Consider the following 13,800-nt stretch of genomic DNA (forward strand, 5'->3'; position numbering starts at 1 on the left):
GCTATGGTGGAGACAAAAGCAGAGGTTATACGAAGTGGGCAAGCGTAGGGGTGTGTCCCTTCCTTTACTCCTGCGGGAAACCCAGGAGTGGTCACATCACTTCCCGCACTCAATGGCTCCTCAAGACAGTGACAACTGATGCCGTCCAACTTTTCCCACCTCTTACTTAAATCTCTACTCCTACTGCAAGTGAATCTCTCTCTCTCTCTCTCATTCTTCTCGTGATAAATAAATAAATAAATATATATATCGATACATGGTTTCTGCAAAATTATATGGCTTGTGGACTCGACATAGGGGATGGATTTGCAGCGGCTAAAACTGGAGGAGAAATGATCTTCCTGGTTTGGATGCATCTTATCTATAGTAGGGAGAATGATGGAGGGTCATCCATAGATGTTTTAGTCTCCTTTACATCAAGTTTACCACAAGTGATTAAAGTAGCTGGACATATAAGATTTGCATGTATCTCCTTCGATCACTATGCATTCATAGAAAAGATGAATCCATGGACATTTTATATTTATATCTTGCTGTCATGAAGTCAGAACAGCTACGGAGCAAGCTAGAGATCGATCGAGCATGCTCATCTTTGACCGGAGTAATAATTTGATGAGCTCAAAAAGACAAGTGAGGTTAATTCTCCTGTCTTAATCATTAACAAAGATGCTAAGCATTCACCATACGTCAAAGATCTCAAGAAAAATAGGCGCCGCATGCCTTTCTGTAGCTGGGTTGGGGTTGGCCGTACGTACCATGAGTGGGGTTCCCCCCGGGCATTATTGCCAGAACAGAACCCTAAGCCATGGTGCACGCCACATCCCTGTGAAGAACGCTTGGACACAGGAGAGCAGACTGCCGCTTCTCTCCCTCTCTTCTCCTTCTTCCTCTTCGATCTCCTTGTACGTACTCATGGATTTGGTCTCTCCCATGGAGCACTTGTGTTACGTGCGTTGCACCTACTGCAACACTGTTCTTGCGGTAATTCCTTCGATGAGTGGAAAAGGGGGAAAACATAGAGCAAACATGATGGTTTTGATGCACAGGAAAAAGCATCTTCTTCAGCTACATGAGCTAATCTGTTGTAGTGTTAATCTTAATGCTATTTCGTATCATATATTTATTTTGCTTCACCTATTTTTCAAAGTAATGTTCATCATCATCATCTTTTTTTCTCATACCCTTCTGTTAACTTTGAGAAGATCCGGTTGATGATACTGCTTTGCTATTCTTCTGTTCATGTTGATAGTGTTAGTGCTGTTCATGATGCTTTTCTAGGCTTTTTGTTCTGTTAACTTAGGAAATCAAACTTGCATGTAAGATTTGTACTCCTCCTCTTCTCTAAGAGAGAAAAAGAAGGGATGAATTCTACAAACGGAAAACAGCAATTCAGGGGAGATCAAAACATGTGCATGCATGAGGAAGCCAAAGATGATTTCCTCAGCTGTTGCAGATTTGAGTTCCATGAAATGCAGCTGATCTTGATCTGTGAGCACATACAAAGCCGATAGATAACAGCAAGCCCCCTTCCATGTTTGATCATATTCCACTGTTACGCCGTGCTGAATTGCTTTGTTTCCTCATCACAGCATTATGATAGCATACGCACGACACCCGATCGACTCGACTTCGATATGTACTCCCTTAGCTTTCTCTTAGTGTAATCGAAGATCGATTTCCATCCACTTGAACAGATCTAAAATGGACACCGAATGGAAAATAAGACCTAACAAATGCTTTCAATGACATCAGAAGGTTTCAAACAAGTGTTTCCACTTACTCCTTGCTCTTAAATGGAAACAGATCTTTTCTCTTGGCTGCAGGTTGGAGTTCCAAGCAAGCCGATGATGGACACAGTAACAGTGAGATGTGGTCACTGCAACCATGTCTCCTTTCTTAGCCCCAGACCCATGGAGCAGTCCCATAGCCCCACCAATCATCAGCTGGGCCTTCAGGTTTTCTCCTCCTTGTTTGTTTAGGTTTGTAATGCTCAGTGACAAACATGCATGGTGTGAAGTGTAGAATGACTAAGATCTAACTTAGACTAGGCTGTATTACTAATCATTGAAGTCTTGGTCTTGTGCTTTCCTCATTCCCCTTTGAAGTTTGTTGTTAGCTTTACTCTCAATTAAGTACAGTTCAATAATAATCATGCTGCAACATTTCTTTTAGGAAAGCAAAATAAATATAAACTTAGGTTACTTTTTACTATTCCTTTTCTTTCTTCCGGTGGCAGTCATATTTTTCAGCTACTAAATATATATACATACATACATATATATATATATATATATATATAACACTTGCTCTTCCTGTTGTTTGCTTTTAACTCTGAAAGATGGAAGAATTTATTTCTCTTTGTTGTTAATTAGGGTGGTTGCATGGACTGCCTGAGGAGCCAACCTTCGCCATCATCATCATCATCGTCGTCGTCATCAAATTCAAATGAACCAACAATTCAAAAACCGTCGTTTGTCGTGAAACGTAAAGTTTTTGGTTTTATTTTCTTCCTTTCAAGTTCTTCCTTCCTCTCCAAATTTTATTTCTCGTGTGATTGTTTTGAGGAAATTTTCATGATTTCTTGATGTCAGCTCCTGAGAAGAAACACAGAATGCCTTCAGCTTATAATCGCTTCATGAGGTAAGAATCAGAAAGGTTTGGCTTGTCATCATATTTGATCTGAGTAAGCATTACCAGCATAATGTTTATACATTCTAGTGGCTATATAATATATGGAACAGCAGATTGGAGCAACCTTCTAAATCTAACTTCAAACAAAGACATGCCTCTCCACCAACATTAATACTAATAATGTATTTTCTATGCTTCCTGGGAAGCATAAACACAATATAGCAGAACAATAATGTATTAAGCTTAAACAATTCCATGAATCTTTACTAATTTAACATGCCACTATGTTTCTAATAGTATACATTTTAGTGTTTTTTGCAAGATTTTTTCTGCATTCATTGTTGCCATTACAAGTCCTTTGTCTGCTGTTGGAAAATGCATACAGTGTGATCCCTTCTTTGTGAATTATATTTGAGTATATCATCATCGAGCAAGTTTTAATGTGTTTAATAGAGTATTTATGATCTTATTCATCCGAATAAAACAAATCAAATTCTTGTGATTAACAGACCTAAATAAAAATCATAGAACAAGAGGAAGACACAACAATAAAGAAGGTAATCGATAGAATTCACAGCAATAATAATGATTGAAGAAAACAATCAGAAAATTGGAAGATTATTTCACAGTTTTATTTTTAAGAAGTCAATTGAAAGTATAGTTCGTAAATTTTTCTTAAGTTTTTGGATATCTCCTTTTTATCAATGTTATGTGGAAAATAAGACTACATGTGGAAAGCTAAGAAGAAAACTTTCTTTGGATTAGAAGACCTGAAAAAAATTAATTGTGAAGGGTTTAAAGATATAGCACATGATGTGCAATTCGTAATATTCCAATGAGATTTAAAAAAATCAACTATTAACACGAATTGGATGATGAAGTAATATAATTCATCTATTGAGTAATAGTATATATATGTATGTTTTCATATATTACTAGATCAAACAGAGAAGTGACATTTAGACAATCTTAAATTTTATTTATGATTAATAATATTTTATCATACCATCAATGAGTTTAATGATAAATTAGATAAGAAGATGTTACCAATATCAAGATAACGAAGAATTGGAAGACAACAAAGAGTATGAATAGGATGAAAAAATCAAAGAAAGAAAAATATCATATGTCAGATGATGATGAGATTTTATTGGGATTGATCATATTTAGATCATGTATGAGCAAGATGAAGTACATGCAAAATATTAGTGAAAAAGCATATATGGAAAACACAGAAGATCAAAGAACAATGTTAGAGCTGCCATATTGTTAAACTTGACAAAGACTTTCACAATATAAAATTTTCAAAGAAAAATAATAAAGCATCGATAGTATTGGCAATATTTATTAGAATTATAAAAGTTTATATAAATTTTATGTGAAAGAATCTATAAAATCAGATAATGTTAGTATAAATCAAGAAGTTGTTGGCAGTATTACTTTTTAGAGCACCACTGTTGAGGATAATTTTAGCAGAAGCACAATTGTTGAAGACTTGTAAATTACAATGCTTGATAAATTGTATAGTGAATTTTCCACTCTGAAAATGTTGAACCTTTTCTTTTTTTCGATATCTAAGCTTATGATCGAATTGATTTCATGATCGAAGGTTGATAAAAAAAATTTTCACATTTGTGTCTATCGAAATTTCCCCACTTGATGTTAATGAGGGTATAGTGCATGTGAGCTCTTATTAATTGTCATGACTTGACCCGATGAGATAATTAGTCGATTAGCTTTGTTAAGCTCAAAATACTTAGACCTAAAAGCCATCTAAGTCTTACAAGTTCATTCAATACTTAACTCGCTTCAATGTCTCTTGTCTTCTTATATCCCTTGTTTATATTGTTCTAGCATTTTTCATCATTTTTCTCATAGATTATAACATGTAAATTGCACATATATCACAACTTTGCACATGGAGAATTCTTCATTATTAATTATCTGCAGCATTTTGATTTGGGAAAAACTCGGCCAATAAATACAAGTATTTGCACTAAACCAATCATCATTGATTGACTTCAGAGGGGGAACTCAATCCTTCCTCCCCAATTGCACTGCATCCAAAAATGCCTTTGAGATCTTTGTTTTTCTTAGTACGTGATCAAGAAGTATCCACAACTGTAGAGATATCATGTCTTAGACAACAGTACTCCTAAAGCATAGTTGTCGAAAGTGAAGAGAGTCATCAAGATCAGAGAAATGTAGAGATAAATAAAGGAAAACAAAAAAAGTCATAGAATTATTGAAAAGATAATTAAATTTAAGATAGAAAGTAAGAGATAAATAAGATAATCATCATAATATTTTAAAAGTGTCATTGATATCTGTATATACTCATCGTATGTAATAGTAGAATCAATCAAGTTTAGTTCATTCAAATTTCGTGACAATTTGTGTGCCACAATTTCAGGAAAAATTGCATTCTCATGTTGGATGCCTATTTCATGCCATTCTAGCATTCCTCAATTTAAGATTTTCCTACTCATTCTTGATAAGCTTTATTAGCATCATTTCCTTTACGACAACACTTCCATCGAATCCTTTAGAAGAATGAATATGTCATTAATCCATCCTTTTCTATGCCACATTGCTTTCTTCATTTGATTTCTTCATGTTATTCATTGCTATCCCACCTTTCATATCAATCATGATGTAATGAAATAGAAAAAAATAAATAAAAATGAGATCAAGAAGTGGAAACAGGAGATATGTGAGTCGAAAAAACTTGCTTAAATAAAAAAATATTATCTTTTTGATTTCCCCAAAATTTGATCAGCACATATAATGCAACATTTTGATTCGGAATGCAGCTGAAAGGTAGCTAAACTTTCCTCCTGATTATGCCTAAGCTGCCAAAGTACATAACTCAAGTTGCACATCATGACAGGGAAGAAATACAGCGAATCAAAGCATCTAAACCCGACATTCCTCACCGCGAAGCTTTTAGCATGGCTTCGAAGAATGTAAGTTATCATCACACAAACAACCTATTTCTTCGTACATCGTCTCACTAATCTACTTCTTTAGATGTTGTTAATGCCTGTAGCTTACATGCTTCTTGTAACATGAACTAAAGTGGGCAAAGTGTGATCCTCGTTGCTCAATTATCGACGATAAGCTGGCGCCTGTTCCACAAGTGGTAAATCCTATCTTTCCTGTGAAAAGAAAAAGAGTCATTGTTTCCTTGTGGCTTCATTAATTGTTGTTTGTGTCCTCTTCTTGGCTTAATGGTACAGGAAAGAAGTTGCTCTACAATGGAAAACTCCAATTTTAATGAACAAACGGAACAGAAGGATTAGGGTTCCCAATCAACATATGGAGCTCTGTTGTTAAGCTTTGCTTGGATCTTGTCCTCTCCCTATAACAAAAAAACAACTCCATGCTGTAGTATTTCCTAGGAGGAAATGATATAGATGTGGCTCATATGAATTGAATGCATATATGTGAATTTTCATGATCCAGACCTAAGTATTCAGTGTGTAGAGAGAAAAAAGAGGACTGCCATTGAAGATTAAGTTATGAAGTCTCTAACAAGTTAATTGATGTAGATAAGCTTTGACCCAGGAAGGAGTATGAGGACTTGTGTCAAACACAAAAATGCACTTTCATCTATCTCTATGGTTTTGATGAGTTCAAAAAGTTATCTGCTCAACCCAAGTCTTGACAAGGATTTGTCAGCAGCTATGTACATGTCTTTTATGTTTAATGGACAAGAGTTTGCAACACCAAATCAATCAAAGCAAACTTCTATAAATCAATTGAGTGCAACATGTTATTGAAATTTCAGCATTAGTTCAGGTGCCATCATCTGGACAAGCATTTTGAAGGCTCATTTTCCTAAGATCAATTGCTATAAATCTTTCTATCCTCTCATGTTTAGTTCATTATAACTTTCTATCCTCTCTTTCTATGAATTGCTATAAATCTATAATAAACTTACCTGTTTTATATGGAGCTAGTAAATGCAGCCATAAGCCATCCTTCTTATCTATCTTTTTTCTTTGAACAAAATAGTCCTTATTCTTCATCCTTTGGAAACTATCTTTCATTAATAAACTGTGGGTTGAATCCACCCATTTCAATTCATGATATGTAAATAAAAAAAAATAAAGAAAAAAAGTGATTAAGAGTTTGTCTACTTCTCTTTTGAGGAGAAAAATGGTCCAAACTCTCTTTCTTGGTCATAAAATATTATTAATTAACTTGAAACAAGTTACTGTAGTTACAGGGAAAGTTTTAATTAACAGGCTGCTAATTAAGAGATTCATCAATAGGAAAACAGGCAAAAGTGATGACTATTTATGAGGTTGTCTATGGTTTGCTTTGGGCACCAATGGTGGGAGTCACTATGCATGAGAATGACTGTATGATGTATCCAACACAAGATAAAGATTGTGTGGAACTATGCTTTAGTCTGCTTCATCATTCACCCACTCCAACACATATGTGGTCCCATAGCAATGGGAATGAAGAGAGTTAGTCTTTATTTTTATTTTACTAATGGGAATCATATGTGATATAATAGAATGTATTATTTGTAAAAACAATGAAAACAGTATTTTACAGCTGACTTTTTGGATTGTGCATTATTATAATGTGTACTGTGGAAGCTCTTGGAATAAAAAAATTTCTCCTAGAAACATACTCAATTTTTTTGAGATATAGTAATTGAAATATATATATATATATATATATATTAAAAACTATTTTTTTGAAAAAAATTATTGGCCTAGGAAAATAATAAAAGATTGTGTCTATACTTTTCAAACCCCTAATTAGTTCAAAAATGTCATTATCTTAACTATCATCACCATTGTCAGTGTCACTATCACAGTCACTGTTACTTAGTGCCCAACAAATATATTTTTCTTCTAAAGAAATAAATAAATAAATACAATAACAAATTAAATCCTGCTTAGCACAACCTTGCAGTTGAGTACAAACATACCTTTCCTGCTGGTGTCTAATCATATTCTAGCCTAGAAAAATAACCTTTCAGCAAGCTTACTTCTTGTGATTATGCCATAAACTTCATGGCTTGGTGGCATATAATCCCATCAGTTGTTACTATCTTTCATAGTATGAATTACTCCTTTATATTCTTTTCATGTCTTGAATTCAGGTTACTCACAATCAGTCAGTTGAGTTATTTGAGAACAAAGAGGTGCATCAGAACCCACAATATTTGTCAAAGAAACAGATAATTTTACTTCATAGCTTCATAATTGGCATAAGAAAGTTTCATATGCTCCAACTTGAGATATGGAACTAATTTCTTCTTGTGTTCTATTTGCAATCCAAAGTAATAAGAAGCAATCCTAAACAGAGAGGAAGCAAAGATTGTTAAGATACTGGTTTCTCAAAATGCATGCAACACCAGAAATGGAAGCACGTCTCTTGACTACATCTCATAAGTCTTCAGTTCAAATAGATCAGAGCTGGAGTCACTCCCTCCTCCATCCTCCTCTTCCATCCTCATGGCCAACTCTTCTTTCTCCATGAACTCTTCACTCGCCAATGCTTCTTCCTTGGATAACCCATCACCATTTCCATTAACCCCGCACTTGTTCTCAGGACAACCATCCATGGACTTGGGTCTCTCAGCTGGCCAGACCTCGCTTGTCACCCTGTTGTGGTACCAAGCTTCTCTCTGTGAGCTGAAATGAACAGGCTTCTGGTGCCCGTTGGTCCTGCCATTGGAGTAACCCTCGTTGCTTCTGATGGTCTGGGAATAGCTGATGCTGCTTCTTCTCCTCCCTGCCTGCATCTCCTTCAGATTTCGATCTTTCTCCGACTGTGATTTCTTCTCGTAGATAGTTTGATTGAAGAAAGAGCACAGACAGGTAGCTAACTTACGACACTTGTTGTCATCCTTGCGCTGGTTCTCACCCTTCTTGGACTGCCGGGGGAGGATGGCTCTTAGTACTATATCCAAACTCTTCCTACCTGCAACCCAACTCACTCTATCTTCTCCCATGGCTCCCTCCACCGGAGAAGTACCGTGTCGCCTCGAAGACGCCAATCTCATCCGAGTCACCTTGGCGTTGAGCCACCACGGACAGCCTCGAGGGGAGGGGCCGGGAGAAAGAGGGCATGAATGCGTGGTGTGGTGCTTGGGATGATGGTGGTGGAAGAGCTGCACCCCTCTTTTGGCTACACTGACCATCACAAGAGAGATGCATGCTCGAGGGTGCTTTGGCTTTGGGAGATCTCTCCACTCGATGCTATTTATGCTGCTGTGGTTGGTCCATACACAGTGGCAGCAGTGGAACAAAATGTGATCTTGAACAGTACACAACCTGGAAATTGTCTCTCAACAGGTTGAGATAGTAAAACGTCTCTACAGTGTCTGTGATCCGAAAGAGACAGTTTGTCGTGCAATGAGTTCCATCCATATGCTTTTGGATTTCGAGAGCCCAAACCATGACATTGACAGGGGCGATAGGAAAAGACAGAACACAAAGTTAGACGGGATGAAGAATGCTTGTATTCGATGTGTCGGTTACCACTCCTTATATACACTTAGTCAACATAGTGATAAAGAAAATAATAAATAAATCCTTAAAATAATTATATTAATCATCTAAATTTGTGGAACTGACAATATTTTCTGATTGCCTTAAATTTATTGAGTGATATAAAAGGATTCTTTCTTAATGGAGTGATTTGATGTTAAAAGATTAATCGAGGGTTTTGTAAGGATGTTATCAACTTGATTATATGTAGATATACGAGTAACTTGAAGAGAATCATTTGTAATCTTATCTTGAATAAAATAATAATTGAGGATGACATGCTTAGTGAAATATCGGATTAGCACGTAAATAATTCGCACCAATATTATCACAAAGAAGACGAGGAGGTTGACCAAGCGACATGCCCAACTCAGATGGAAGATTAGTGAGCTAAGGTAACTTAGCCATAGTAGAGGAAATAGAGTGATATTCAACTTCCATGGATGACCAGGCAATTGTCTATTGCTTTTTAGAGCACCATGCTATTGGGTTGGCTTTAATAAAAATGACATAAGCCAAGATGAATATAAAGTCATCACAATTATTGACCAAAGTAGTATCAGAATAAATAAAAAGAACGAGCGATTGGGAACATCATATAATAAGGTCATGAGAGATAGTAATGTTTGAGATATCCAAGAAGACGCTTGGGAATTGTCCAATGAGTTGAGCAAGTTTATTGACGATATAAGAAATGTTTGACTATGTAAGTGATAAGAATTGCATGACACTAATGAGAATATGATATTCGATAGTATCTATAGGAGGAGAGCTATCGTTAAGGACCAAAATTGTTGTGGTGTTGAGAGGTGTGATTATCTCTTTGATGTCCTACATCTTTAATTGCTTAAGTAGATCTTGAATATAATTTTGTTGTAAGAGAAAGATGCTTTTAGCAATAGATATAACTTCAACTCCCCAAGTAGTAGTGAAGATTATCAAGATCTTTAATTGAGAATCTCCTAGAGAGAGCAACAATGGCATAATAAATAAACAGCTTGAAATTTTCTATGATTAATAAGTCATCTATATAGACAAGAATATAAATTGTGGTAGACTTATCAATATAAAAAAATAAAGTATCAAATTTAGAGTTAATAAAGCCAAGGGTGAGAATAAAGTTCTTCAATTAATGAAACCAAGCGCAAGGTACACACACATGATTGGGCAAGAGGCATCAACAAAGCCCAGCAGTATCAGCCATCCATGAGTGAGAACAAGAGAAAGAACAAGCTGAGTTATTTGTGATTTGATTATAGGGTTGAAAGTTTCATAATAGTCTACTATAGGAAGTTGATGAAATCCTTTGGTGATAAATCGACCTTCACAAAACTTTCATCCAAATTTCGTTTGATTATAAAAATTCATAATAGTCTCCTCTAGGAAGTTGATGTTTTGATTGGAGGCATTAGGAACAAACTCCCAAATTATATTCTTTATGAGAGCATTAAATTCATCACATATGGCTTCTCTTCTCTCCACTTTGGATCTGTTTCATAGCTTGAGTGACAGAGGAGGATTCAAGTTGAAGAAATGAGGTGTTTCTAGAGTTGGATAAAATGATAGACCATACCTCTTGAAGGTGACTCACTCACTCAAAGGTAAGCCAAAAGATGCTCTTGTAGTGGTGTGTTTGCCTGATGAAGATCAACCACCAATGGTAAGTCACTAACTTGCATCGACTCAAGCGACGGATATATCCGAATAGAAACCGAATGAAGTTGATGCATGCATCAAACTTGGCAGTGACTCATAAAATGGAAGGTGAGGATTCATGATTACCTACCAAAGAAGGTGGGTTTTGGAAAGACGTGTTAGAAGAATCACAAATATAAATGGATTGAGTTGGTAAAGAATATTAAGTAATAGGAATTTCATAATTTAGAGATTACAATGATGGTGACATATTTGACTAATTTGAGATGATTTATGGATTTATCTTATTATCATTTGTGAATGTGGATGTGGATGGAATTTGACTTCAACCAATTGAACATGATGTGAAAAAGTAAATCTCAAGTTCAATTAGATCGAAACAAATATAAGAATTATTGATATTTAAATAACCTAGAGAAAATGTTATTCTAATTTATGTTTGTTATAAGGTTGAAGCCATAGATACCAAAGACATCTAAATATTCATAATTATTCTTAAGAATAGGTATTGGTAGTCGATTAACAAGATTAATAAAAAAAAATTAAATACATAGATCTAAAGGATAAAAGAAGAGGTGTTCAACGAAGGAGGTAAGTCTGTTTTAACGATATGTCGATGATGATGTTCAACAGATGTTATATGCTAGGGGGTATAGGGAGGAAAGTTCTTTAAAGTATTGAATTTCATGATTTTCAAATATAGATTTTAGACTTTAGTATTCTTTTCAACCATTTGAATATATTGTATTAATAGATACTTCAAAGAACTTTTTTATCATAGTTTTAAATTAAAAAAAAAAGAGAGAAAACATCAAATTTATGAGCCATTAGGAATAAAGATGAATATATTGTGAAATGATCAACATAAATAACATAAAAGGAAAGATGATCCATTCCATAAATTGGAGATGGACCCCAAACATCATCGATGTAGATGAGATCCAAAGATCATGATTTTCTAAAGTTGAGACACCAAACAGTAATTTATGATTTTTATTTAAATTACAAGAATTACAAAATGAAAACTTGGATTTACTCATATGAATAACAAGATTAAAATTTGGGATAGAATATGATAAGAGTACTGGACGGATGACCATCATGCCAATGATTGAAGTTCTGACTCCAATACTCATAAGGCTACTCATTTGTGTTTGAAATCCTTTATAAAAATAAATAGAAACTAATTTTATTATATGAATGGAACATATAAAACATTTGAAAGTGAAAATAAATTTAAAGATTTGGGAAGAGTAGCGGTGCTAGTACGTGTAATATGTAAACCTAAATCATCACCAATAATAATATCATTTGGCCCGTCATATGATCGGTGAATATTTAAAAAAAAATTAATCTTATGTGACATGATGAGAAGCTACAAAATCCAACAACTAATTTGAGGTAAAGGCACCATTTGCCATGGTGTGATTAGCAATGTTACATGACAATATAGCCTTGTCTAGCAATAAGAAACAAGAGGAGTAATAAGAAAAGACAAAACACATAAAGGGATGAAAAAGCTTGTATTCAAAGACCTAAAATAATTACATTAATAATTTAAATTTATGGAATTGATTCCGTGAAGATTTTTTCTTAATATTGATTGAGCTACAAACGTAGAACATAAGAAGATAGCTTACCAGACATTACTGTCATAGAAGAGATGGGACCTTCAACCTCCAAAAGACTAGTCTTAGAAGATCCATGCTAACCCTATATAAAGATCATGAGTACTAGTTCTTTAGATCTACGACTACCCGAAGAAGAAGAAGAAGAAGAAGAAGGATTAGGATGTACACTCGCATTCACAGGGTGTATCTGTATCCAATATCGAAAGGCAGGACCAGTGGCAGATCAACCACAAGAAAGGGACATGAAGACCACCAGATTTCACATGCATTGGGTAATCAGGTAGTGTCATTTCATGCAAAGTCTTCCACCGATCTGGTTTGAGGCTCATCCAAACCTCTCTTGTCTGTGATCTCCTGTGAGGTTGCTTTCCTCAGTCGACTCCCCCTGGTTCTAATTGCCAGTACTTTCTGGCTTAGCAATCTAATGCTGCAGCTTCCACTCATTGAAGTACTTACTATCTTTGACTGCAGATGTACTTGCTTTCTCTTCCTCAGATCCACATATATTAGAGAGAGAGAGAGCGAGAGAGAGAGAGAGAGAGAGAGAGAGAGAGAGAGAGGAGTTCAATAATAGTTGCTCAGTATTGGATGTGCCCTCGGCTTCCTTTGGAGGATGAGGAAGAAGAAAGCAACATCTCATGTTTAGCTCCAAACTATGGTTTGTCTCTTCTTGAGGAAATACTGAATCCAAACATCTCCACAAACTCCATTATTTTGTTGTTTTTTGTGGTCAGATAATACTTTTCTTGTATTATTTGGGTGCCACCAAATCCTGCTTGGTATACCATAACATGATTACTGAATTCTTTCTTAATTATTGGGACATTTTTTTTGTTAGCATGAGCTAATTCCTCTAAAATACATATTTAAGAATGTATAATTAGTCGGACTTAGATTTATAATTTTTTAAATTATAAACAATGATAATGATTTTTTTCTTTCGTACCGATGTTTACGCGTCATGTTTACTCGAAAATATTTTTATTAAATATGACCTGAGTTCAAATAGGAAAAATAATAAATCAAGTTTGTTTTTCATATATGATGAAATTTATTGGTATAGTTGTCATCATTTATATTCATAAATCATCAATCATAAAAACTTATTGGTATAGTTGTCATAACTTGTTGGACCAATAGGCTCTACCTAAATGAGTTCTTTGGTTGAATTCAAATAGGAAGTGTCATCACCATAATACAAAGTTTGGAAATAGTATATTTGTTATTATAAATTTTAATATAGTATCTATATCATCTCAAATATTAAGATCCTTCGCCTATACAATTATTATTATTATTATTATTATTATTATTATTATTTATACAAATTTCCAAGCTAATTATTTTCTAGTTATGATTAACAC

At 34.8% G+C, this 13,800-nt stretch overlaps 1 protein-coding gene across 1 annotated transcript; it reads left to right on the plus strand.

The window, feature by feature from the left end:
* The first annotated feature begins 750 nt into the window (after positions 1-750).
* On the plus strand, positions 751-6,102 carry LOC135672543 (protein DROOPING LEAF-like). The gene is made up of 7 exons (XM_065181036.1): positions 751-981; positions 1,824-1,955; positions 2,373-2,484; positions 2,592-2,640; positions 5,522-5,597; positions 5,711-5,773; positions 5,871-6,102. The coding sequence occupies exons 1-7, from the start codon at positions 757-759 to the stop codon at positions 5,931-5,933; spliced, it is 720 nt and encodes a 239-aa protein (XP_065037108.1). The 5' UTR covers positions 751-756; the 3' UTR covers positions 5,934-6,102.
* The last annotated feature ends 7,698 nt before the right edge of the window (positions 6,103-13,800 follow it).

This window comes from Musa acuminata, chromosome BXJ1-4, assembly GCF_036884655.1.
Source record: "Musa acuminata AAA Group cultivar baxijiao chromosome BXJ1-4, Cavendish_Baxijiao_AAA, whole genome shotgun sequence".
In the NCBI taxonomy this organism is placed as follows: domain Eukaryota; kingdom Viridiplantae; phylum Streptophyta; class Magnoliopsida; order Zingiberales; family Musaceae; genus Musa; species Musa acuminata.